The 27,127-nt window shown below is 47.1% G+C and overlaps 3 protein-coding genes across 3 annotated transcripts in view; 1 reads left to right on the top strand and 2 right to left on the bottom strand.

Moving 5' to 3' along the window:
• LOC104394469 (ras-related and estrogen-regulated growth inhibitor-like protein) overlaps window positions 1-149 on the bottom strand; it is a 2,846-nt gene extending 2,697 nt beyond the window's left edge. The window contains exon 1 of the mRNA XM_010004069.1: window positions 115-149. Coding sequence (XP_010002371.1) covers window positions 115-149 — 35 coding nt within the window. The remainder of the gene's footprint in view (window positions 1-114) is intronic.
• Window positions 150-1,041: 892 nt separating this feature from the next.
• KIF7 (kinesin family member 7) lies at window positions 1,042-9,073 on the top strand. Its single transcript, XM_010004067.1, has 17 exons — window positions 1,042-1,267; window positions 1,511-1,922; window positions 2,096-2,633; window positions 2,924-3,061; window positions 3,210-3,437; window positions 3,858-4,060; window positions 4,309-4,364; window positions 4,680-4,865; window positions 5,204-5,406; window positions 5,522-5,719; window positions 5,950-6,075; window positions 6,561-6,737; window positions 7,039-7,254; window positions 7,464-7,670; window positions 8,055-8,253; window positions 8,339-8,488; window positions 8,688-9,073. Exons 1-17 carry the CDS (start codon window positions 1,042-1,044, stop codon window positions 9,071-9,073), a joined length of 3,849 nt encoding a protein of 1,282 aa, XP_010002369.1.
• A 2,318-nt stretch (window positions 9,074-11,391) lies between these two features.
• Window positions 11,392-27,123, bottom strand: TICRR (TOPBP1-interacting checkpoint and replication regulator; the record flags this gene model as incomplete). Its single annotated transcript, XM_010004066.1, has 22 exons — window positions 11,392-11,510; window positions 11,864-11,977; window positions 13,322-15,611; window positions 15,812-15,969; window positions 16,677-16,832; window positions 17,449-17,510; window positions 18,018-18,108; window positions 18,586-18,726; window positions 19,430-19,502; window positions 19,725-19,821; window positions 20,423-20,665; window positions 20,947-21,026; window positions 21,200-21,293; window positions 21,652-21,746; window positions 22,339-22,487; window positions 22,726-22,938; window positions 23,410-23,552; window positions 24,279-24,411; window positions 24,941-25,184; window positions 25,429-25,661; window positions 26,257-26,542; window positions 27,007-27,123. Coding segments are annotated over 22 exons (5,331 nt in total), but the record flags the coding sequence as incomplete, so codon positions are not given.
• Window positions 27,124-27,127: the final 4 nt, after the last annotated feature.

The raw sequence follows: 27,127 nt of genomic DNA, 5'->3' as shown, positions 1-27,127 counted from the left end.
CGCATCCCCCCCACCCCGCCCCGAGTCACCGTCCCGGCCCTTTCCCCCAACATACCCATCTCTTGCACGCTGCCATCCCCGCTCACCCCAGCAGCGCTGCTCTCTCCACCCAACCCCACCATCACCACCATCTCCATCACTTCCAACATGCCAACCGGTCCCTCTGCCTTTCCCTGCCTGCTCACACTGCCAGACCCCCAACCCGACCACCTATCCCCGTCCCGCCCACCACACCAGCCCTCCCACAGACACCACCTTCTTTGAGATCACAGGGTGTGGGTTTTTGCCTCTCCCACAGCAGGACGACGAGGTCTGTCTGGTCTGGAGGTTGTGGTGACCTTCCTAAGGCACCGCTCCCTTTGCCTGGCTTGAATCCGGCTGAAATAAGCCCTGAGGAGAGGGAGAGTTGCAGGGGTTCATCCTGTTAGTGGCTGTGAAGGAGAGGGGGGAGTGGAAACCTTTCCCTCCTAGAAGTGCTGGTTTAATGGTATTATGATATCCCACAGAGGATGTACTATAAGTGTTTCAGTTTAGTTAACTGCAAAGTCTGTAAACAGTAAGTTGTTTCCACACTTTCAATCTTCCTGTTGTCAGTTTCCCAGTTCAGCCTATCATTGCACCAGAGTTAGATATTGCCCTTTTACATGGCTGTTGGAGGCAAAAGCAAAACCATCTAAAATTCAGGCAGCAGAGTGCTGTGTCCAGGCTGTAAACACCCACAAAAAAGCTTCTCGGAGCTGCTAAAGTTTGTGGAGTCATGCTGTCCTCAAAGGACAGCACGCTGTAGCTGCAGGCAAGGTGTTTGCTACCTGCTGAAAGGCTAATGCACCTTCTTCTTGAGGAAGGCCAGGAAACAGGCAGCATTGCCAGAATCCAGCACACCAGCAGGACAGGATTTGTCCCAAGGTCCTGTGGCTTAAAAACACTCAGAGGGGTGTTTAATCCAGACTGTGAGGTCAGAGCTCTGGGAGGGTTACGAGGCTGTTCCTTTCCAGCTGATGTGTGCTGCAGCACATGGTCCGCAGGCATTCCCTGCTTCCCATGACCGTGTGTGTGTCTCTGCCAGCTTCCATCAATGAAGATGAGCAGGGCATCATCCCACGAGCCATGGCCGAGACCTTCAGGATCATCGATGAGAATGACCTGATCGACTACACAGTCCGAGTGTCCTACCTGGAGGTGTACAAGGAGGAGTTTCGGGACTTGCTGCAGGTGGACACAGCCAGCAAAGACATCCAGATCCGGGAGGATGACAAGGGGAATGTTGGTATGTGTGGCTGCATGAAGGCTCCCTTTTCTCCTCATGTCTGAGGCCAGGGTTGGGTTATCAATCCCAGGTCTTCTCCCTCTGTCCCTCTCCTGCAGCAGGTTGCTGTGCTTACTCCTGTCCGATATGGAAAGCTGGTTTATGTGGCACAGTATGGGCAGGGCAACAGCACCAGGCTGCGCAGAGGAGCTGCACCCTCAGGCAGCCCGTCCCCCCCAGTCACAGCTCCATTTGCTGTTGCAGTGCTCTGCGGCGTGAAGGAGTTGGAAGTGGAAGGGCTGGATGAGGTGCTGAGCCAGCTGGAGATGGGGAACACAGCCAAACACACAGGAGCTACCCATCTCAACAGGCAGTCGAGCCGCTCGCACACCATCTTCACGGTGACCATGGAGCAGCGGCGCGGGACCGGCCGCCTGTCCCTGCACCGCCGCCCCCCCACAGCGCCCGCCTCGGGACAGGTCCTGGTTTCCAAGTTTCACTTTGTGGACCTGGCAGGCTCAGAGCGAATTGTGAAGACAGGAAACACAGGGGAGAGGCTGAAGGAGAGCATCCAGATCAACAGCGGCCTTCTTGCTTTGGGTAACGTCATAAGTGCCTTGGGAGACCCTCGGAGGAAGAGCAGCCATATCCCCTACAGGGACTCCAAGATCACCAGGTACAGCACAAGATTCCTCTGCTTGATGGTTCTGCTCACTTCTCTAGTGCTGAACCAGCCACATAGCCAGAATATAACTTTCCTTGGGCTTAACACCTCTGAAACTGGTTGGAAATCTTCTGGTTCCTGCATTTTTTTTTATTCCAGCTGTTTTAATCACTGCTCTTCTCTAGGATCCTGAAAGACTCCCTGGGGGGGAACGCCCAGACGGTGATGATAGCCTGTGTCAGCCCATCCTCCTCCGACTTCGACGAGAGCCTCAACACGCTGAACTACGCCAGCCGGGCTCAAAACATCCAGAACAAGGCTGTGGTGAACTGCCGCAAGGAGACGGAGCACATCGAAGAGCTTCACCTGCAGATCAAGAAGCTGCAGAAGGCGCTGGAGCAGCGGCACCGCTCCGAGACCCGCATCATCCACCGCTCCGCCACCGCCAAGGCGTGCGCGCCGGAGCCCGCGGCGCGGCTGCTGGCCGAGTGCGCCCATTACCGCACCTGCACCGACGCTGCCTACCGGCTGCTGATGGAGCTGCAGGAGGACAGCAACCTGACGGTGGAGCAGGTCCTGCGGGTGAAGGAGTGGCTGTGCACGGGGGAGAGCGAGAGGAGCGAGCTGACCTCGGCCGGGCTGGATAGCGGCATCGAGAGCACCTCGACGGAAGAGCAGAGCCCCGAGGCACAGGGCTCCAAGCTGGCAAAAGCTCGGGTAATGGTTGGGGTGTTGCAGCTCTGAGGTTGGGTTCATCAGGTGGCTGCTGGGCACAGCAGCCTCAGCACAGCATGGAAGAGGAGGAGAAGCAAACTGGCCAAGGGGCCATAGGGAAGCAGAACGATATGGTCCTCTCATCAGGCAGGGAAAGTTGGATTCAGCTGCAGCTGAGAGATCTATTTTACAGGAGAAATCTGGGTCTGCAGAGCTGCTGAGCCCTTGCGGTGTCAAGGATAGGAAGGGAAGGACAAAAGTGTATGCTAATGCTGCCTCTCTTCTGTTTTGGGGGGCAGGTGAACACTGAGAAGGGGAGTGAGTCCATCAAAGACGAGCAGGTTGCCAAACTTCAGAGGCAAGTGGAGCGCCTGGAAGAGGAGAACCGTGATTTCCTGGCTGCCCTGGAGGATGCCATGGAGCAGTATAAGCTGCAGGTATTTCTGGGCTCTGCTTTGTAGGGACCTGCCGTACTCCTCCCTTCATCTTTCAAGGGTAAAGAACTTGAGAACACAGCTCAGTTTTCAAGTTCCTCTGTAGCAGGCCCGGGATCCACAAAACCACATTTTTCTCATTGCCTCCTAGAGCGATAAGCTGCAGGAGCAGCAGGATAAGATCTCAGAGCTGCACATACGCTTGGAGATGGCAATGCCAAACACGTGTGTGCCAGAACTGCTGGAAAGCCTTCACCTGGTGACTGCTGGCCAGAGACCCCACACGGCCCCTCTGGATGCTGCCCCATCCCACAGCCTCACTGGGGTTCCCTCTGGGCTCCTTCCCACTGAGCAGAGCAGAAGAGTCCTTTGCAGGAAGGTAAGGGTGCAAATCTGTGCCCCTGAGGAGTAGCTGCCTTTTCACTCAGATGCTCTCCACTGAGTTAAGTGCTTCTTTCCCCACCATTGCACATGAACCTTGTCAGAGATGTAGTCTAGAGGGCTGTGCTCAGTGTTCACATCCAGATTCAGAGCTCTGGCAAGGCCAGCCTAGCTTCAAAACTGAGGCTGGTACTTCAGTGTTACAGGCAAGACCCAGATTTGCTCAGGTTCTGAGCAGCGGAAGGCAGCAGGGCAGGCAGCTGCATCTAGCAACACAGCAGTTCTCCTGGAAACACCCTCAGCTCCATTTCTTAGCTTTTCTTTGTGTCTAGCAGTGAGCCCAGCCAAGAGCCAGCTGCTTTTCCTAACACTGGCTCTCATGCAGCATGTTTCCTATCTTTCTAATTCTCTGCCCCAGCAGCTCGACAGCAGCTCCTCCTTCCAGCAGGAGGACACAGCAGGTTCACACCTGAACCACACACAGAGCTCAACCAGCAAGGCAGAGATCAAAGATGCAGTGCTGAGGAGGGAGCTCAGCCAGGACTCAGAGAAGCCAGCAGAGCTGTCCTCAGGAGAGGAGGAGGAGGAGTGGGAACAGAAACGGTCCCTGTCCCAGCGCCGGTGAGTTGAGGCTGTCTCAGCCCCAGCTGTCACACCTCTGCATCTCAGCTCTCATGTAGGATGTAGAAGCAAACACTGCCTCTAGGGTCTGTGATTCTGCTGCCTGCTCACTGGGGAACTAATTACCATCTTCCTGACCACAGCTACAGTTTCTATCTCCTTCTGAAGCCTGTGGATCATGAGGATCCTTACTGGGAACAGCTTTGGCAGCACCCAGACCCAAATGATTAATTTGCTGCTCCTTCTAGAAATGGGATCCAAAGCTGGAACAAGAAAGAGATTTGCAAGCTGAGCGAGGAGCTGAGTGGAAGCAATGCCCCCTTAATTCGAGTTGTCAAAAGGCAAGTGGCAACCATAGGTTGTTGGACAGTCTTCCTAGGGCTGGTGGTGCTTCACAGATGCTCTTATAGGAAGGCACTATGTCCCACCTGGATAAGTCCAGAGGATAAATATGGAACAGATGACAGTTTAGCTGCTTCAGTTAAAGGAGAAACTTGAACTGGTGGGGTCTGGCAAGAGCTGCGTGTCTTGGTGGAAGCTGTAGGTAACTCTGGGTAACGTTCCAGTCTTGGCTACAGATCTTAGGCTGGATTGTCCTTCATCCAGCTGCTAAGACAAGACCATCCTTACCCAGAAATCTGTGTTGCAGAGGTCTGCAGGAGGCGGGAGCTGCTGCTCAGTCCCTGGGAGCGCCTGCCAGGGAAGGACTCCGAGTGGAGGCTGGCGCAAGCACAGCAGAAGATCCGAGAGCTGGCGATCAACATCCGCATGAAGGAGGAGCTGATCACGGAGCTTATTAAGACAGGTGCCAAGCTGCTGGTGGGAATATGCATCTTTTCCCTATGACATTTCCTCCTCGTTGGGATGCTCATTCTCTTGTCCCTTCCTCACCTTCCCTCCCTGTGTTGTCTGTGCCCAGTCCCTTCACCTGTAGGCACTTTCTCCATCCCTCCAGCTGAGTGAGAACCTTCCTATTGGTTTCTCTCCAAATCCCTTCCCCAGAGTAACTGTGGGCAAAGGAACAGTCAGTCGCTGTAGTCAGAAATATTTGAGGAAGAGAGAAGAAAAGTCTGTCCTTTGGCAGGATCCTCTCTGCAAGAGAAGGGGGCCTGGAGGTCACGGTAGAGGGGGGATGTGTTGCAGGCAAGGACGCCCAGGCTCTAAACAGACAGTACTGCCAGAAGATCAGTGAGCTGGAGCAGGAGGCAGAGCAGGTGAGGACAGAGCTGAATGACAGCCAGAAGCAGCTCCAGGAGCTGGAGGGCAAGGAGCCATGGGACCCTGGGGAGAAGTGCAAGCTGCAGGAGTACCGCACACGTGTGGCAGCCGCACAGAGCAAGGCACAGGTGAGTGGGAAGGGCCCTGCCTGCCTGGGGAGGTGGGCAGGGGAAGAGCTGCGGGCATCTCGGCAAAGGACACGGGGAGGTGCCAAGCCCAAAGACAGCTGTGGCCCTCTGACAGGTTCTGTGCAAGAAGAAACAAGCGACAGAGAGGCTGGTGTCTCTCTCAGCCCAGAGTGAGAAGCGAGTGCAGGAGCTGGAGAGGAACATCCAGCTGATGCGGCGGCAGCAGGGGCAGCTGCAGCGCCGCCTGCGGGAGGAGAGCGAGCAGAAACGGCGGCTGGAGACCGAGGTGAACAAGCAGCAGCACCAAGTCAAGGTAGGAACGGGCAGGAGGGGTGGTGCTACTGCAGTATCTGTGAGGGTGATGACAGGTAGACTCTGCAGGCTGCTGGGCAGAGCAGGGTAGCTCTGATGGCGTCTGTGATTGCTTTGGAGAGCTGAGTTTAAGAGTATCCAAAGAGCTAGGGGAGAACATCTCCTGTCCCGCAGCCCCTGGCTCTGGGACAGACATTCTCTTGAGGCTCACAGCCACTCCTTCCCATGCAGGAACTGGAACTGAAGCATGAGCAGCACCAGAAAATCCTCCGCATCAAAACAGAGGAAATCGCAGCTTTCCAGAGGAAGCGCCGCAGCGGCAGCAACGGCTCAGTGATCAGCCTGGAGCAGCAGCAGGTACAGGCAGAGCCAACCTGCCACCTCCCTGCTGTTCCAGTCTGCTGTGGCAGACTGCTGGGTGGCATGGTAGGGCTGGAAGCAGGGTCTTCAGCTTGAGATGGGACATAGGCCATCCTGCCCTCAAGGAGGACAGTCCATGATGTCACTTGTATCTAGTAGCAGAGGACTTAGATCTTGTCATACCCCCAGGATCAGGATTCTTATCTAAATCCTAGTAAAGAAGCTGTGAAATCTTTTCTGTCAGCAGGACGGTAGTGGGAGATACAACCCCCAAGGACTCCTTGGCAGCTGTGGATTTAGCTCAGCTCTGCCTCTCACAGCAGCTAGAAGGATATAACCAGAGGTCTGGCATATAGGGCTTAGCAGAGATGGACTCAACTCTCACTCTGATCTCAACCCTGTTGCTCTTCAGTCTAGTAGTTCTGGGAACTGGTGCTGCTGTCTGCACACATGCACATGCCCTTTGCCTCTCCTTCCATCAGAAAATTGAGGAACAGAAGAAGTGGCTGGACATGGAGATGGATAAAGTTCTTGAGCAGCGCCGGGCCCTGGATGAGCTGGAAGATGAGCTGCGGAAGCGGGAGGCTATCGTGGCCAAAAAGGAAGCCCTGCTGCAGGAGAAGAACGGCCTGGAGAACAAAAGACTGCGCTCCAGCCAGGTAGGACCAGAGCGTGACACTTCAACCCCTTGAATTCTAGAAGAGGTGGGAGGCTGGAAGATCTGGGTGCCATCCTGGGTCTGGCAAAGGGCTGCAGGTCAGCATGAGGTGGTGATGGGAAGTGGGTAGCAAATCTGCCTCTACAGGAGAGCCTGCTTGTGCTGTGCCTCTGAGCTAGCTGGTTTGATAGCCTATGGCTTTGGTGCACATGTGAGGTCATGACCTATGGAGGGAGTAGAAAGGAAGGCTGGGGGTCTGACTTGCCTTTAGGGCAGATCCCCTTGAGCATCTTCTGCTGCAGGCCTTGACAGATGACATAGTGAGTGTGTCCAGCCGCCTGGAGCACCTGGAGAAGGAGCTGACTGAGAAGAATGGGCAGCTGCGCCATGGCAGTGCCCAGGACCAGCAGCAGATCCGCCAGGAGATCAACAACCTGCGCCAGGAGAAGGACCAGCTGCTCAAACAGAGGTTGGAGCTCGACAACAAGCTGCGTCAGGGCACCCTGCTGTCCCCAGAGGTACCTCTTCTTGGGCTGGGCTGCTCTGCTTGCAAGAGCATGAAATAGTTCAAGAGAAGTATGTGGGGTCATAAGCAGATGCTCCTTCATGCCCCCAAAACTGTGTATATCCCGACTTCTTGCCAGCACTGAGGTGACAAGGGAGGTCAGGGCAGGGTGAGACAGAGCAAACCCTTTGCTTCTTAGTAACTGCAGCTCTGCTCTGGCAGGAAGAACGGATCTTGTTCCAGCTGGATGAGGCAATCGAGGCTCTGGATGCAGCCATTGAGTATAAGAATGAGTCCATCACATGCAGGCAACGAGTCCTGCGGGCCTCGGCCAGCCTGCTGTCCCAGTGTGAGATGAACCTCATGGCCAAGCTCAGCTATCTCTCCTCCTCCGAGACCCGAGCTCTGCTCTGCAAGTACTTTGACAAGGTGGGAGACAACTGCCCTCTGTGCTGGGGTGAGATGCCTTATCTGACCAAACCGTTGTTTGACTCGTTTCAAGCTTTCTGCCTGCCTCCTGTACTTTTGCCCTGTAGGTCACAAAGCCACAGCACCACCCACAGCACCTGTTCCAACACCTGGGAGATAGGCTTAACTAGTCGTAGTTAACTAGAATCGCTGTGGTGGCTCTGCCATGTCAGTGCAACCATACTCATACAGTGCAGCTCTTCCTTCTGCAAGAGACATGACATCCCAGAACTACTAACCTTTGCATGCTGTACCAAAAAACTAACTTGTTTGTGCTCAGCGGTGCAAGGAGGCTTCCAGGCTCTGAAGGAGCTGAGGTATTCTTTGCTCTTGGGCCCTGGCCAGGTGGTGACACTGCGAGAGGATCAGCACAGGCAGCACATTGCCTTCTCAGAGCTGGAGATGCAGCTGGAGGAGCAGCAGCAGCTGGTGCACTGGCTGGAGGCAGCCTTGGAGCGCCAGCGCCTGGAGATGGACCGTCAGCTCACCCTGCAGCAGAAGGAGCATGAGCAGAACATGCAGTTACTGCTCCAGCAGAGCCGTGGTAACCACTCAGCTCCTGAAACAGGCAGCAGTGACATGGCTTTTGTCTGTCTTGCAGCTTGAAAAGGCTTTGTTCTTCCTTGCAGAGCACATGGATGAGGGGCTGGCCAGCAGCAAGCTGCAGTATGAAGCAAGGATTCAGGTGCTGGAAAAGGAGCTGAGCCGATACATGTGGGCAAACCAGGAGCTGAGCCAGAGGCTGAGTAACATAAACCTGCATCCTGGACAGACCAAAGGTGAGAGGTAAACCCAGGCTGGGGCTGTGATTCTTACCAAGTTAAAAGTAAGGTAGTTAAAATTCCTTTCCCTGGCAGTGAGAGGTTGGAGCAGCACAGGTCATTGCTGGCCTTGAGCAAATGCTCTGTGGGCACTGATTTTGCTGAGAAAAAGGAGAGCTCCCTATCCTCATTTCACTGTACCCCCAATCTTTCCCAGCAGGTATGGAGAGGAGCATTCCCGGGGCTGGGGACAGAGCTGTCCCTGTGCTGAACACCTGTGAGGAGCCCAGCCTGGGGGAACAGCTGGTGCCTCTGGCTGTGACTGAAGAAAGCCATCGGGTGAGGGATGAGAGCAGGGACCTGGTGCACGCCCCTTTGCCATCCACCTGGCGCCGTTCCTCCCTGCCCAACGACAGCCCCGGGGAGCTCCGGCAGAGGGAGGCTGAGCACTTGCCCAGAGCAGCACAGCCCCATGAGCTGCACCCACCACGGGGTCCAGCCCCGGCCTCCAGACCCCGCCGGGAGCTGCGCAGAGCCAGCCCAAACATCGCCCCCATGCCTTACCACCCGGTGATGATAGACGTGAGGAAGAACCCACTCTAGACACAGGTTTACCACCTACCTGGCACAGGGCAGGGAGGAGAAGGTACTGCTGAGATGAGCTTAAGAGCCTTCCTGCCCCACAAGCAAGCCTGGCTACAAACCTGTTACATTTCAGAGGCCTGAGGAAGAAGAGACATGGCTTTTCATCATCAGGGAAATAAGCATCAGCCTGCATTCCCCAGAGTGCTGCCACTCTGCACAGCACTGGCTGGACACCTTTCCTCCCACACTCTGCAGCTTAAGCACTGGGAAGTGGGAGATACTCCCACCCTGGCCTCTAACACTAAAATCTTGTTTACAGTTTGGAAACCTCTGTGGCAGGGCTTGGTCAGCCCTAGCAGCCTCAGAGGGAGATGCTCTGCAGTCCTGCAGAACTTGTACATAGATTTTTTTTTTTTGTAATAACTTTGGTGTTTTTACATTTCTACTGTAACTTTTCTAATAAAGCAGAGTGAATTTTATGAAAGTTACTTGTCAGAGGCTCATTGTCACTTACTCTGGGTATGTGGGAACAGTTATATTTAAACCTCACTGCATGGAAACTCAGCTGCTGTCACAGCATTGCCTTAATGTTTAAGTACCTGCTTTTTAAGTGCTCACAGCCAGAGCTGGTAGACTTCCTGCATGGAGTTGCTGCAGGAAAAGCACTTCCAGACAGCAGAATTGTGTGAAGCATCTAGGATAAAAGCAACCCTGGTTCAGGGTCATTTTCAGCTCCAGCCTTTAAGCTGCTTTAAGCAGCATTTTCTTACTTGAGAAAACTTCCAGTCTGGATGCAAGGGAGTTTACATACAATCCTGCAACTTCACACACCATTCACCTCAGGAAGGGGGACACAAGTTTAACTCTGGCAGAGAAAGAAATGAAAGCCCAGGTACCTGACTTTAAAAAGGTAAAAGGGGGAAAAAATGGCAGCTTGGCTTCCTGACCCCAGAAAGCAAGTCACTGCTTCAGCCTGAAATCACAAGCACAGCTACTTTACCATTTGAGGAGTAACATTTCAGCCTGAAATCACAAGCACAGCTACTTTAACTACCATTTGAGGAGTAACACGCCAACAAGAAAGCATCTGAAGCAGGAACCACCTTCTGATCTCCTGCATACTTCATCTTGCCTGTAGGGGTATGGCATTGAGGGGGACAAAACTCTGGGTGTGACTGAGCTACACGACCTAAGTTCAGAGCTTTTGTTTTCTGCTATTGAAAACAAAGACTTTTAGCAGGAAAATCTTATTTCCATGATCTTCATAATTCTCTGCCTCCTGTGCATTCACTAGACACATGGCACTTCCCTGGTGCCCTGCTGTGCACAAATTGCCATCCTAAAGGAAAACAGCAACCTTCCCAAGATAATGTACAATTTTAGCCCCTTGTAGGCTATGTCTTGGGCACTGAATCACAGTTCCTGCTGTCTTCATGGGCTTAGAATGCAAGCACATGTTTCACAAAACAACTAAGTCACTATGTAATCAGTGACTCAGTTTGGTGAAGAGCAGTCTTTGAACTCTCATCTCCAGTTATTTCATCAAGTTTTACCTCTCAAGGAAGTTTCCCCAGCCAGTCCTCTCTGGAATTTTGCAGAAAAGAACAATGAAGTTACTCCATCAGTACCTTCTTACCCAGCAGTGGCCAGGAACAGATACAGAAAACCATAATCTACGAAGAGGGAGAATCAAACTCCTCCCCTGTTTCCAACTAGATTATCTGTCGCCTCCTCTGTACTCTTTTGGCATTTCTCAAGTATTGCTCAGTAATTTACTCAATCCATCTGAATTAATCTGCTTGTTATTTTCCCACTAAGCTGTAGCAAACTGAATGCAACTGACAGAGGGATCAAGTCTGCACCAGAACAAGACACACAGCAGGAGCACACAGCTTGTTTTGTACCCACTCACCTCCAGCATCTTCCTTCTTACAGCCCCAATCTTGGGCCCAACACTTGGGCAAAAGACAGATTCCTAATTAAACAACACAATAAAAATTCACATTGGTTTATTTTACAAGAAAGCTGTAGAGAAGTGACAATTCTCCCTGTTTACCTGGCAGAATTGAACCTTCACTGCAGAACTCAGCTGCCACAGGCACAAGATGTGCCAGTAAGGCCAAGATAGGCTCTGAATGGATGGACAGATGCTGTAATTGAGATTAAAAAACCCACATTTGTAGGATGGTCCTTATTTCCACTGTCATATGCTTGCACCCAGCCTCCTATCAACACAAGACAGCTCCAGTCCAGCACCAAGTATAAGGTCCTTGTTAAAAAGCATGTTGTTTAGCTGGGATAATGCAAAGTTTCCCATACTGTTCTGGCTCCAAACTTCAGCTGAGCAGCCTTTTCCGTGAGTAAGTCCTGCTAAGAGGGCGCCTCCTGGAAGCCATGATGTGGAATGGAGACAGCTCCTGATTGGCAGTCATCTGGAAGGCATCAGATTCCTCTTCTACAAAATAGAAAGAATTAAAGCCGCAATTTGTCAAAGTTTACTGGTGACTCCAAGAAGCCAAATACTAATTGGAAAACAAGATCAGTAAGCTGCACTTCATACTAAGCTACTATCTTCCTTCATTACTACCTCCCCTCCCTTCCAGACTTCCCAGTTTATGCCAAGTTTATTGAAAGCATGCAAAATGGAGGCAAAGAATACAGAAGTGTCAGATAGAACAGGCTTTCTGCACAGAGACCAGTCCCCAGCACAGTATGCTTTTGCTGTCCTGTAATTGCAAGCAAGTGGAGAGCACACTCAATCTGCTGGAGCCCACCCAGCCTTCCCATGCAACACAGGTGGTTGGTTACCTTGGACATGTGTTCTCCGAGATGGTGGTGTCTGTCCCTGGCATAGCAGTGGGGACTGGGTCAGTGCTAGAAGGCTGCTAGCAGAGAGAACACTCTTCACTGGTGGAGTAGAGCCTGGAGAAACACAGTGAGATGCTGCAGCAACCTGACAACTCAAGTTGCCTTCAGGTAAGTCATACACAGCCTTTATTCTACCTCAAAACTTCCATCAGTACAAGTGATACTTTATCTGGAACATCTAGGCTGGCACAATGGCTTTCTGGCATTAAGAAGGGTAAAGGGCAGTCTGGAATTAGCTCTCAGCTCAGTTAATTTTCTTAAGTGGTTTAGTAAAAAAGCGCTTCACTTGTATTAAACATGGCAACTCTTCAGTCACCTCACATGTCCTGGTAGAAAACTTATTATAACATGTAACTTATTATAACATGTCTGTAAATACAAAAGCAAGGTCTGTAGGTCCAGAAAGTCTCTTATAGGACCAGTTTAAGGCTAAATACTGCTATTTAACATCCTGAATATGGACTACTGTTGCTTTAAGTCTGCCTCTGCTTCTCAGTGGTATCTGTTGAATGAGATGCTGGTGCTGGATACAAACCTTTCCTTGTGAGAAAACTGACACTGAAGCTTAATGCTTCAGGGGATGCAATGACTATAGAACAGTTGCTGCACTCCCCTGAAACACCTAATTTAACAATTTTTGTTAGAATTCTTGTAACTGTAACAAGTACTTGAAATTCACAAGGCCTTACTTAAAGAGCTGAGACATCTTGTTCCACCCAGGCCAGCTGAATCATCTGTACCCATAGCAAAAGCAAAGAGGGAGTTTAAAATTAAATACCTACCAACATAACATAGAACAGATAGAAAGTGGGGCACCAAGAAATGTCAATATCCACAGGACTAACCTGCCAAGGCTCCAGTCTATACTGAAGCAGCAAAGCCTTATACTTGAGACAAGTATCTTCAGTGACGGATGCTGGGCAGAAATAGTTACCAGCATTAACACAAACCCAAATAAATCACCTGGTCTAATTTCAACATGTATTGCAATATAAGAGCTATTGCTTCCCTCAGTCAGAGCTTGCATTCCACTCTGTGCACTGTAGTTAGCTCAAACCACCTTTATTCACTCTTGAGTTCTCACTATTTACAAGATAGCAGTTGGATGCAATTTTTAATCCTCTCTCCAAGTTTCCACTTTCCTTTTAATTCCTCCAGCCTTCTGTTCTTTCATATTTCTCTGCTCCCACCCATCATTATTGCTCCATCGATTAACTCCTCATACCTCATCTGCCTCACCACATAATTAATTTCTATGTGATTTACAACCCACTGTCCCCCTCTACCTCATTCTCCCTCAGGTAGTTGGACAGAAAACAGTTTTATTCTTGTTTTTGTCTACCCCCCATTCTTAACAATCTCAATTTCAATGGAGTGCCAGTCATGCCACTTAATTACCTGAGAAAAGGAAGACATCGTCGTCCTGAGCACAACTGTGCTGCTCAGGAGCTATGAGTGCACATGCTTCTGGTTTCTCAGGAGGTACAGACTGCATGCTTGATTTGCTCCTGTTGACCTCATCTGCAGAAAATCCTGTGAGATCCAAGTTGCACCTATCAGTGCAAGATCTCTTGGGATCAGATTTCTCCTCCTTTTCTGGTGATAGATACGTAAAGACCCGCTTCCGAGATTTCAAGCCAAAAGTTCCCAGGGCAGACTCATCAGCCCTAGGTTCAGAGTCACTAGGAGATGCCTGATCCTGGAGCCTGTAAACCCCTTCCAGTTCAAAATCCCCAAGAGTATTTGTTACTTTGCTGATGCAGTGTTCCAAGACTTTCATCTCTCCTTCTCTGCCTGTTGACACCCTTTTCTGTTCATCAGCATTCTTCTCACTTTGCCCACAGTTAGAGTTGGCTGTGCTGCCTGCTGCTCTCTTTCTCCGAGGCCAGTCCTTGATGGCATCAGGAGTGGTCTTCCCCTTCTGCTTCGGAGAAGGTGTCCAAGGAACTCCTGCTTCTGATGGGGAGGTGGCACTAGAGGCACAGCTTGTCGGGGTGTATGACTGGCATATGTAGGTCTGTCCTCCACCTTTCCCAGGTGTACTGTGGAAAGAGCGAAAGCAGGAGGGTGAAACACAGGCAGCTGCTAGCTTTCCTGGGTGCCTGCTACACCAGGTCACAGCAAGATCACCAAAGGGGCTTTCTCCTCCCTTGGTTTTGCTGGCACTTGCTTCAGCTTGCACTTCCAGGGATGAGCAAGAGCCAATTTTCTTAATGCGAAGTTTGGGCAGGCCCGAAGCCTGCATTTCCAGTTCCACTTCATAGGTGGGTGGGCTCGCAGAGGCTGGTTTGCAGCGGCTTTTAGGAGTGGGGAACTTGGCCAGGAGTTGAGGATTTCCCATCCGTGCTGCTGCCTCCCGCTGTCTCCTGTCTGCAGTGCAGCGTAAAGAATAGGCAGGAGGAGACTTGGGCACAGGAGGCAAAGAACTCAGAGCATATCTGGAGTGCCTCTTAAGATTGGGAGCCTTCAGCCCCATGTGTTCTTCTCCCAGCTGGGTTCTTGGTTCCAAGTCATCACTAACTGTTTGAGAACCACTTAGGAAAGACTCACAGGTGTTTGCACTCAAGTTCCCCTCCTTAACCAATAGATCACACTCTGTCTCAACATCCTGTGCATGTACCTGCCATCCAGCAGAAGGCTTTGGAGACAAATGTTTCTCCAAGTTTTTCATGTCCTCTCTTGGAAAAAACTTTGGAGATGTTGCATCCATCTGTTTACTTTTCTCTGATACAGGGGTATTGTCAGCAACTTGGGACTGACAAAGCTGGAGGGTTTCTACAGAAGAGTTACCACCACTACAGTTTAAATTGTCCTTACTTTTAGAAGGTGTTGCACATGCATGTGTGAGGTTCTCTCCTCCAGAACTTGGTTCACATTTGGCCTGCTTAGATGTGTGAAGCAGGGGCCTCAGTGAAGCACTAGTAATACCTGGAGATTTTTTAAGAGATGGTTCAGATGCACCAAGTTCCCAGTCAGACTCCCTGGTCTGCATGTGGGAAGGGGAGCAGGTCGCCAGAGAGTTCGTGGAACTTTCATGGAGAGGAGAACTGAAGGGAGGCTCTGGCCTCATAGCAAGTGGTGGTGTTTCTGCAGTCAGAGGGCTGTTACATAATGTTGAACCTGGATCTTCACGTTTCCTGGGACTACTTCCAATTGCTTGAGATAACAGATCTGACTGCACCTGAATTTCCTTTGTGAGGATTTGCCTCCCAGTACCAACCGGAGATGCTAACCTTGAGAGGTATCTCAAGGAACGTCTTGGAGTTTGCAGTTCTGTAGAACATCGTTCCTGGATGGCAGAGGTGGGAGAAGCAGCTGGATTTGAATCTGTCAGAGGTAATAATGAGGCATCAAGCACTGTGAACCCTTCATGTTCTAGTATTTGTAAGCCAGCTTTTTTGCAAGGAGGGGAAAGTCTTTCTGCTGGAGAACCATCCTTAGAAGTTCCTTGCAGTGAGTGAACCCTCTTACTTCCAGTTAAAACAGATGGTGAGTTGACCCCTTGTACAGGATCAGAAAAGTATTTTCCCAAACACTTTGCTGCAGTCTGCTTAGCAGCTGGACTTTTGCCAGGAGTCTTCTCCAGCTTCTGTGGTGTCCTGTGGAGAAGGCGAGGTGATCTCCTTGGTAGCTTACTGGCAGAATTTGGTGGTTTCTTGGTAAATTTATGAGGTGTTTTTCTAGGAGTCTGCAGGGGAAAAAAAAAAGAGAGCCATGCTTGTTCTATTTCAGCAGTATTACCTATCCCTCTTAATATTTACTTCCCAAGATTTAATTTTTTTAAAAAAGCAATTAAACTTAAAAGAATCACTAAATTCAAGATGTGCAGGTTTCACTAAACATTAACAGAAAAAGGAGATGAGAAGAAAAAAAAAAAGGTGTTTCTACCTGACAGGCAGTCAGCTCCTCTAAGTGTAAAACATCCCTCCTTGTTTTCTTCCTCCCAGGTGAGTGATTCACTGCAGAGCTACATGTGTCGGTGACTGCACCAAAGAAAAACCTCTTGGGAGTCTGGACAGTGGGGTTCTCTGAATGCTGCTTAATGCCTAGGAAGTGGAAGAGGACAATTCAACTAACATCACGTAACCTGCCACAAACAGTGGTCTCAGTCACTCCTGATGCATGTACAAGCATAGCCCTGGCATGTTCCTTTCCAGCTAAAGGTTAAATCCTCACCAGAATGACTGTTATTTCCCAATATGAAACTAATATCTGTAGAAAAAGTGCTCTAGCATGGAAAAAGAAATTAGAAAATAGCTCCACCTATTTATACCTTGTAGCTTAAAGTTCTGGTTCATGACTAAGGATTTTAGTAAGCATACTATAAAGAACTAAATGTCACCATTTATAGCTGTTAATCCTACTGAGAAAGCCAGCAAAGATCCCATCAGTCATTGCTTTATGCTGCCACAGAGTAGACTGAAAGCAGCTTTAGGATTTCTGTCCCATATTTTACAGAGATTTCATTGCATTTAAGGAATGCAGACAATCAGTGTATTCTTCTAGATGGGCCTGTCTGGTTTCTTACATTGGCAGTGTATTAATCACAGAAATAGCTGCCATACCATCCTCTAAATTCAGATTCTCAATTCAAAAATAATTACTGGGTATGAATTTCTGTCTATAGAAGATACCACATGATAGCTCTTAGCTTCTTACAGTCTCTTGTAGAGCCAAATAAAATCAAACTTAAAGCCATCCATGCCAGCTTTTCAGTTCAGCAGTATCAGCCTGCTCCAATTCCATCCAGCACCTTCTACATCCTGCAGTGCACAGCTCTCCTCTTCTTGTCCTTGATGGACTTGCTGTGGATTTTGTGAGCTGGGCTGTGTAGTGGAATAGAAAACACCAGAGCAGGTTCTCTTCAGAGACAGCTGTTTGATACGTGGGCTTCTTCTCAAACCTCCTTCTGAAAAGGTAAGAATATTGGAGACTGAGCTTTCTTTGTCCCACAACAACAGGGACCTCTTCAGGAATAGTTCCTAACTGAAAACAACACTAAAAAAACCTTCCATACGGCCAACTAGTTCATGTAGGGAAGCAAGTGTGTGAAGAATAAAGCTTCAACTTCATTGAGGATTTTGAAAATTAATGCATAAAAATATCCTTCCAAATCATGATGCCTTCTCCTCTAATCTATTATTACTCTCACTCCTCTCTAGCACCTATATGGAAAGGTATACTAGGAAGACCATGTTCAATTCAAGTTACATCCACATTACATGATCAGTTAATTCTCCTGTCTTTTCACTAGTGATTTCACCTTGTTTACCCTCAAAGTCCTTCATCTATTATAATTTAAAAGTTACTCATCTTTAACTTCTACTATCCAGGGTTGTCAAAGCAGTGAGCAGCAGCTGGTTCTGCCAGAGGAGGCTGTGCTCCACCAACAGAATGGTACAATATTTCTGTACTGACTATTCATGAATTAACTATATTAAAACATGCTCATCTTACAAGCTACAAAGTAAAACCACCTGTAATTAAAAAAAACAAACACACAAAAACCAAAACACAGTGCTTACCATTCATGGCCTTCTCTGGAGACTCTTCTACAACACCAGTGTCACAACCTGGATCAGAAGACCTCAAGAAACAGCCAACATTTTTGCCTTAGCATGCTATTGACATTTACAAAATTGGAACTTACAATAAAGACTGAAAAAGCAATACTCTGTTCTACAACATTATACTGCTTTAGGGGCTACTTGAAGTGAGCCATTAGCAAGCACTTTGCCTCCTATTAACTTCTGATTATGGAGAACTGTGTAGCTGTGGTACAGGTTAACAGTTCTACATGGAAATGAATGTTAAATTTCAGCCTGGACTTCACAAATCACAGCCCAGAAGCTCTTCAAGCAGCACATAAACCTTAACAGCAATTTGCTGCAGGATTTAAAGCACCCTGACTTCCATGATGAAGCAAAGAACACTTCTCCACTTTCAGACAATAGAATTTCCCCACCGCTGGTTCTCTTGCTGCTGTAGATGAAGAGGACACTTTGACCCCAAAGACAACACCTGGTTCTTGAGCTCTCAGCCTTTAATTAAACATCCAGTACTTACTAAATCAGTTCAGGAATAGCTTACTCACCGGCCTTTGATCTGTTTCTGTAGTAATCTCCTGGAGACCTGTTTATGTAGGGGTGTTTCTGCAACTCTCTTGGTCAATAACTTGCGATGATCTACAAACCAAGCAAGAGCTCTACCACTGCACAATTACAAAGCAGTTGGGACAAATAAATATCTTTGTACAGGTTCATGTAAGGATGACAGCCAACATGGAATAACTGAGCACTCATAAGGTATCTTTGTATATTTCAGAGTCCAGTGTCTGCAGTCCCTCAATATTTATAGTTCAGACTGTCAGACATTTAACCTACTGATATAATTCTTATTCTTCATCTTTCCTTCACAGGTCTGTTTTTAACCAAGCATTTTAACACTTGTTTTATTTATAAGGTGTAGAGTTGTCAGTAAAAAACAGGCTTCTGTTTCAATACCATCCTGTTCACTACCCAAACACTAGAGCACTGATCTAAAAATATTTTCTTCTTCACTAAAAAGTGTTATTAGTTGTTTCATAGAAGTGAGGACACCAAAAAGAACATTTTGGCAAAAGCTTTTCCACAGCAATCCTACATGTGCAAGTAATGCCCTACCTTTAGAGCCTTCATCAGGGCCTTTGTACTGTAGACCTTCCACAGCAGACACTGACTGGCTTCTGGGCATCTTCTTCATGGACCTTTTTGATGGTGAAGCTATCTTTTCATTGAAGAGGTTCCTCCTTACCTTTGTAACTTCTGTGAGGCAAGACAAAGAAAGAAGTCATTGGATTAAAAGGAAAAGGGAAAAAAAAGAAAAAAAAACAACAGAAAGATCATTTTGTCAGGCCACTAGAGATGGGAACATCACATTAACAGTGCAGAAAACTTTTTGGAGGCCACAAAACATTGAAAAATTGCTCTTCTGCACCTAGAATGTCTTCCCCTAAATCCAATCCTGGAGTTCTCTTACATATTTGGATTATTTGCATTATTCTAGCAAAAAGCTACAAGCAGATGCCATAGCAGAAAAAGCATCCAGTCAGTGTGCCAGACAGAGCAACATCAAGTGAGCTACAGCATGTCAACTGCAGCACACATGGGCTCAGAATGCAGGGGGGACTGAATGTTGTGAAGTATCTTGCAGAGAGAGATCCTGTTTCCAGATATAAGAGGTGGCTCTTGTCCTCACTGGTTTTCTTTCAGGACAAAAGATAGAAATATCCACGAGATTCAAGGAAAAATTGAAAGTGTTTTTTTTCTGCAGCCTAAGTGAGCTAGGTCTTCTGCATGTGAGCACACACAGATTATTTTTTTCCTCAAAGGTTTTGCAGAATTCAGCCAAACCTCCTTCAGATTTCCAACCTGCTTCAGCATAATTTCATCACAGCTCACTAACATTTACAGGAAGAACATGTGCCAAAGACACACCTTTCCAGGAAAAAGCTAGAAGTCAATATACCTTGCACTGCTTCTTTCTGCAACAAAGGCATCGGTTGGGACTTCTCAAAGGCAAGGTAAGAACATGAGTTCTCCTGAAACATACAAGAAATTAGCCTCACAGGCAGTTTAATGTTTAATTATTATATGAACTGTAAGCTCTGAACCACACATTATTGCAATTCACCCTTCAAAACGATGTTGGTCTCTGTACAACTATTCAGGGCTGTGAATACAGAGCAAGAGCTTTAGCATTCACAACGTTGCTGCTCCCCTGCAGAACCAACACCTACACAATCCTTTAGGAAAAGTTTTACCTTTCTGACAGGATTCTTGGCTGTCTTGGAAACCTCAATTTGACGCAAGTTCTGTGGTGCTTCTGTCATGCTCCTGTGTCTGGCTAATACATTACTCCTTTAGAAAGTACACAAACATGAAGTTAAAATAAGATAAGAAGGACAGATACCAACCTAATGACAATTAAACTTGTGTTTGACTCTAAATACAGGAAATTTTCACCTAAATTCGAACTGCAAATTCTTTCTGTTGGAGCCTCAACTTAGGTTACAACATTGAAAGATGATTTGCAATATAAACAGCTAAACCTCACTTTCATGTTGGGATTAAAACTTGTTTCACAATTTGCTAAAATACACATAGTACCCACAGAATAGAGATCTACAGTAAATGTTGGGTTTAACTTGAACTACATAGGGTCAACTACTGCAGAATAGGTCATCATCTTCCTTTCATGGAAGATGCTCATGAACTCTACTTGTGCCTAAGATACACACACAGCATCAAGATTACACTTTCATACAGTTAACAATAGTAAGTTAGTACAAAAAACAGGAGCCCTTAATATTTCTCTCAGGCTTGCAAATCTACCAGCAGGTGCCTGCTAACCCCAGCCAGCTATCCAACAGCAGAAACAAAGATGACTGAGCCATACTTTAGAGAAGTCCTCAGCCACAGCTCAGGCAACAAGAAGCTGCCTCCTATTTTGAATTATTACCTTCTCTTTTTGGCAGATCGGGTGCGGAGCTCCTCCAGCTGATCGCTCTCAGTGCGCAGGGAAACGGTGCTGGGAGTTAGGGCAGATGATAAAGACAATGGAAGACCTGGAGACTTGCTATCCAGAGTCACAGAGTCATCACTGAAGAAGTCTGAAGGCAGAACAGATGCCAGCTTTGGGGGTATTTGTGTACCAAGGCCATAGTAAATATCTCCAAGGGTCTTTGGTATAGAATTAATATACCTAGAGCAGAGAGAATCCACGTTAAACACTATCCCCCAACAGAAACTGTCAGTTTCAGTCCCAAGATTTGAACTACATTTTTGGTTTTAAATGCCAATTAAAAAAAAGTGAAAAACAACTGGGCTTTCATTAGTTTACTTATCAGCTACTTTTTCTTTCAAGATCAAATGTAACAGGCAGAACATGACAATGCTGTAAATGAAAGCTGCAAATTGCTGTTTACTCAAAGACACCCAACCAACACCACAGTCCCTAGCAACACTCAATCCTAAAGAACTTACAATTCTAGTATTTCCTCCAGAAATTTTGTAAGATACCCTGGGTCTTCAGTCAGACTTAAAATGCGCAGCAGATCTGTCATCTGGAAGAGAAGGTCAGGTAGGAAAGCAGATTAAGCAGGTGAGACTTGTAACACCAGATACTATTTTTCAGCAAGGAATATAATATGGCTACAGTAAAATAAAGGGAAAACAGGTTCCAAGTCTGCATTTCCAGTGCTATCCAGAAACACAATCTGGTCTGTAATTTACTTGCCTCTTCTAACAGCTGCTCCATTTCATCAATGTTGCTTTGCAGTGAAGGGCACTGAAGACACAGCTCAAGGCGCAAAAACACCTGAAGTCGGCACCTAAGGGAACAAGCAGTCGTGTTCACTGCCTTTTTTCTGCTGGAAACAGCATATTTACTGCAAAAGGTATGCTCAAAACAGCAATGGGAGGGGAAGTGGCTCCTTTTGACAGCATAATTAGGTTTGCATTTCATTCTGGTGGCAGGGGAGATTGCCTCATTCCAGGTACAGGCTGCAATGTTTATCACACAGCAGGTGTACATTTGCAATTAATAACATGTTTTTACTGTGGCCAGATATTCTCTTTGGAATATCTGCCCCATGGAAATACTTTTCCACTCGTACAAAAAAAACACCATTACAAACTGCTAAGCAACTCCCCAGCACCACAGAGATTGAAGCAAATAGAGTCTCATACTCTCTGACTTTAGTCTCCTTCTGTGAGCCATGCTGCTGTCTGAGCATTTTGCTGGTCTTCAGGAGATGGTTTCTGACTCTTTCCACACAAGCCACCTGCAAACACACAATTACAGCAAAACCTTCAAGTCAGTGCCCTGACTGCATGACACGTTTTCCACCCCCCCTCCCTCTCTTATTTTAGAACCAGCTCAGTTTGTTTTTTTTTCTCCTTCCAGGAAAAGAATTATCTTTTTCTTTCAGTAGCAAAGTCACACCGACATGAAACAGAACAACTTATAGCTTGAAATGACAGAGGTCACTTCCAGTTTCAGGCCTTCTTCTGGGACTGTGAATTTGTCTTCCACAGTATTTTTTTCCATAATTTACAAATTTACCAATTTTGGTTTCAGTGAGTTATAATCTTTAATGTTATTTACAGACTTAAAGACCTTGAATTAGGTCAATGTAAATGAAAAAGATATCTGTTTCAATCTTTCCCAAAAGTGCAAACTGATAACTGAGCTGGATTTCCCTTCATTTTTTACAGCTACCTACAGCTTTTCACTACTGAGTTAGTGGTTGTGCTTTTAACTATGGGTAACTGCGCATAAAAAGCATCAGTTAACATGAAGGAAAGGTAGCCTGAAGTAGCAAAAAACTTTGATTTCCAGATCAGTAGCAACCCTGCCCATGTGCTCATACCTACCTCTTTCTCTTCAGCATTTTTTACTTTCAAGAACCTTTTAATTGCCATAATCATATGCTGGGCACACACAGATGAAGCAGTTCCCTCAGCAACAGCCTTCTGGTAGCTTGCAGTTAAATGGGACTGCAACTCCTCCTCAGTTTTGAAGTCTGCAAGGGAAATGGTCTGGGTTAGATATATTTTTATTTTTTTTATATACACACAAATATATATATATAATAGAAACTGGGAGAAGAGTGGAAAAAAACAAGCAAGCAGAAGGTAGAGCAATTGAAACATTAATCTGCTCCCCAGCACATAATGCTCCATCATCATCTTTCCCTCTCCCTTCCAGAAAAATCCCATATGACCTCCTACAAATATCAGGACTCCCAACTGAACACACACCTATTAAGATTTTAAATGCTTTTTCCTTTTCTTCCACCTTGTCATCCAATCTTTTTGCTGAAAGCTTCTGTGGAACCTTCTCATTCGCTGTTGGTGGCACATCATCAGGTTGACACTTCTGAGCTTTTACATTCAGTCTTGCCACATTGAGCATCTGCAGGGATCTGGACATGGTCTTCATCTTCTGCCTGACTGGAGTTCGGGGAACCCCACCTGTCACACCAAAGAAAGGAAGTTCTACCATCAGACACACTGGGGCAGGAACTCCACCCAAGGGCGTAATACCAAATTCTGTGTTACTGTCAAGTGAGATTAGTAACCTTTACTGGGAAAAAAAAACGGTCCAAAAGGTTTGTATTTCTCTATGAAACAGATGTACCAGCAGCATAGCAGGCATCTACTTGTCCAAGTAAAAACTCCCAAGCTCTGCATGTTGCTTTTAAAAAGTTTATTTTTGGTCACTGTGCAGCCTTGAATCAGCCAAATTAGTCATTTGGGCTGTATTAAAGAACAACCCCAGTGTTAACATGTAGGTAATACTCTCTAAATAATTTAAAAAAAATACCTAAAGGATGTCACTACTCAGGACAGCACAGATTTCTAAGGTTCATGCATCAGAAATGCCTGCTTAGAATTCTTTAGCCTCTTTAATTATGTGCACATACCACCCCAAACTGTACATACGTTTCTTTTTCCCATTTCCTGGTCCAACTGCAGCAGATCCTTCACTGAATTTTCTCTGATAGAGCTCAGATAGACCTTCTGAGAGTTCCACTTCAGATTGGTCTGTGTCATCCTTCCCATTAGCACAGGGAATCTGCAGAAGCCTATATAAAACCATTTGATACAGTTATAAAAAAATATGGGAGTAGGAGGTACATCCCTTGATCCCAGTGGACATAAAGCAGGATTGCTATGTGCCATTCCTAGAGAAGCACAACAACAGACTGCAAGTAACACATGCTAGTACTCTTCCAATGCCTGCTCCCCAAAACTCTGAAGAGATACAAAAAACCCAAACCACCCTCTTAAAAGGATCACATGGAGCTGGAAACAAGCACTGCCTGATGTACAGTGCATATGCCACTGACCCACACCCCAAAAATCACAGGACTTTGTGCTACCTAAGCTATCCTGTATCTGGCTTTTTTATCTTAATGCCTCACCCAGGAAGCTCTTTGAAGCAAGCAGGCTTATTGGTTCCTCCTAAATACCAACTGTGGTAACAGCCACTGCCTTCAGTACCTAATGGTGGATCTTACCAAACCACAAGATGAGCTGATGTCTGACATTTCCCCAAGTACCTTAGGTCATTTTAAGTAACCTATAACACACTTGAAACTGCCAGGATCTGAAACCACACAACCTGCTACCCAACCCAGCCATTTTTCCCAGTTCCTCTTGTCTATACAACAAGAAATAAGAAGCAAAAGCACACAGTAAACTGAGCAGAGATACAAAAGCATTAGGAGCAACACTACAGCTACACTCCCTTAAGAGGAAGCAGAACTCCTTTATTATTACTCAGAGATTTGTTTCAGAAAAAAAAATACCTGAATGACTCCATTAGGTCTGAGCTTGCTCCACAATGGTTGGATGAAGGATACCATGTTTCAAGCACTGAAGGATGCCAACCACCTGTGTGGGACAGCTCTCGTTGGACCCACTCTGGCACAGAAGTTTCTTCTCCTATGAACAGACACACCCAAAAATCAGAAGGAAGCTAAATGAAGTGCCAAAAGGTTACACCCTTCACAGAGGCTCTAAAGCAAAGGTTTCCAGATGGTTGCACCTAGAGGGGCAATTTAATAGGCAATACATCAGGTGAGGAGACTTGTAAGATTCATTCTGACACAAAAGGGGTGAACTACAGCAGCCTCCCTGCAGCCACACCCAAAGACTTCACTGGCCAGGGATGGCCTAGGGGACACATTTTAGGAAACCTCATTCTAAAAACTGATCCCCAGGCACAAGTAACTGTGCTTTACCTACAAGCTAATGGAAGCTACTGCTCTGTCAATCAAACAGGTATATCAGCACAGATTTCTGCATCACAGCACAAGGCCTAAGCCACAGAAGACAAGACAAATTAACAAATCTGGGGACAAAAGTCCCAAAAACTCGCTGAGGAAATAATTAGTTTGAGATTCTTCCACTCCAAATCAGGTACAGAGATGATCAAAAGATGTTAAATTCTGCATTTCCAGACACCTACCCATACTGGCCAGAGAATCTTCCACCAACGTGTCAATTTTACTCAGCACACTACACACAACATCAGGGATGCAGAGAGAATGGTCCTGGGGAGAGTCCTCCACAACTGTTCCCTCAAGGCTGTGTCGCTGAACTTCAGCCTTGCTCTCAGCACTGAGTATGGCCAGAAGTGCAGAGCTCTCAGAAAGTGGTGACAGAACAGCAGTGCAGGGGCACCAAGTTTTAGATGAAGAGACCTCAGCAACCTAATTAAAACAAAAAAGGAAAGTCTATGGTATCTAAAAATACAGAGACCTAAGCAGTACAGATTCTTTACAAACAGGTTGTAGGTTCACACAATTTTCTAAAGAATGTTCTGAATTTAGCTCCAAATGAGCAACTTGCAGTGACACAAATACCACTGTTGTCTTCAGAACGTGATACACTGTCACCCCATTTGTCACAGCTCATTTCAGAGCAGATATTAGCTTAAGGCAAAGGAAGATTTACCATGTGCAGTTCTTCAGTCACTAGAGTCCTTAGCAGCTGGTTAAACAGTGACTCCTTATGTCCAGCCCCTGGGCTCTGCAGTATCCAGCTCTCTGTGAGGAACTGACTGGCCTGCATTGAGCTCCATCCTGTCAGGCTTCCCCTCAGGAAGATATTGACTGGACAATCCAGTTGTCTTTGGCTCATGGTGAGGGGTTCCAGGATCACAGCACAGCTTTCCTCCTTCTTTCCTCCTGTGCAAGGATAAGATAAAGCAAAAGTCCTAAAGCTTGTAAAATAGGATTTTTGTCTAGAAGAAGAGACAACTTCAATGGAAGAAAAAGAAATTCAGAGATTAAACTAGGAAGAATGCTACTGTAAGTGTATTGCAGAAATTATCTTCCCAAGCCCTCATGAAGGAGCTGAGTGCATGAAGGGACTGCTGAAGAGACAATGCACACTTCATGTTGGTTTAAAGATAACCTGCTTTCTTTTGAAGGGACTTTTTTAATTTGTACTTTCAGTTTAGCCAAATTGAAGCTGAGACAAAGCATGTAGAAGAATATAGTGTACATCTATATAAGGTGGGAACAGCAAATGCTCTTCAGGCATCCAAACTATTGGAAGAATGGAAGACTGAAGAGACTGAATCAGAAATACAGGATTATAGGTCTCATAGCAGAGAAACTAAAGCACATGCAGGACTTTTTTTTTTTAGAAGAAGAAGAACTTAGGCTCTTAAATCTCCGGAATTATTCCTACACATACACACCCAAGAGCAGCTCAGCAAGGACCCTGCATGAGAGATCACTTATTACTCTTCACACCTATTTCTTTTTTTATTATTACCAGGCAGGCTGAGAAATATGGTTCCTTCTTGCTGGGGGAACACTGCTTGAAACACAGCAGGCTTGGAGAACAGGCAGTTCAAGGTGGCATCCAAGGGCAGAAACGTGGTCCAAGGCACAGTTTGTGGCACTGGTGAACTGGAGTCTCCAAAAAAGCCAGGAGCAAGATCTGCCCTGTGGTGACTCAAGCTTTGCACTAAGGCTTCACATGGCAAAATGGTGCCTCCCACCTGACGGAGCAGTTCAAACATTGTCCAGTATCCAACGTGGTCTGGAGATTCCAATACCTGAAACAAAGTAACAGAGAGGCCTCAAGTTAATGTTGGCACCGTGATAACCTCCAGCTGAACACAGATTATGAGCTTTTAGAGAAACTGGCCTAAGAAACACATACAGAACATCTTAACACAGGAACCCAATAAAGAAAATACTCTTCCTACTGAATTAAGAGGTAGCCAATATTTCCAAGCACGTATCTAGAGACCCAAGTTGTCAAGACTGTTTATCTGCAGTTCTAACTCAAGGCACAAACCAACCCATCACTAAACACTGAGCAGCTACTCAGTTACTCATGTATCTCCATCTCCACGGGGAAAACCCCCGCTCCAGCTCTCAGACTCCCACTGAACACGACATGGCAGTGAAGTGAGGACCTTTCCCTCCCAAAGACTGTAACTGCTCTCCCCTCTCATACGGGGGGGCAGCACAGGAGATGGCCTGCCGGTACCGCTGAGCGGCATCACCCCGTTACCTGAGACCACTCGGCCGTGTCCACCCAGAAGAGCGTGATTTTCTGCTCCGCAAGCAGCTCCCGGACGCTCCGGGGCAGGAGTTTCTCCGCCAGCTCCTGGGGCGTGGGCGGGTGGCAGGGG

This window comes from Chaetura pelagica, unplaced genomic scaffold, assembly GCF_000747805.2.
Source record: "Chaetura pelagica isolate M959 unplaced genomic scaffold, ChaPel_1.0 scaffold428, whole genome shotgun sequence".
NCBI classification, from domain to species: domain Eukaryota; kingdom Metazoa; phylum Chordata; class Aves; order Apodiformes; family Apodidae; genus Chaetura; species Chaetura pelagica.
The sequence above is the reverse complement of the archived record's forward strand: the minus strand, read 5'-3'. Positions and strand labels throughout refer to the sequence as shown.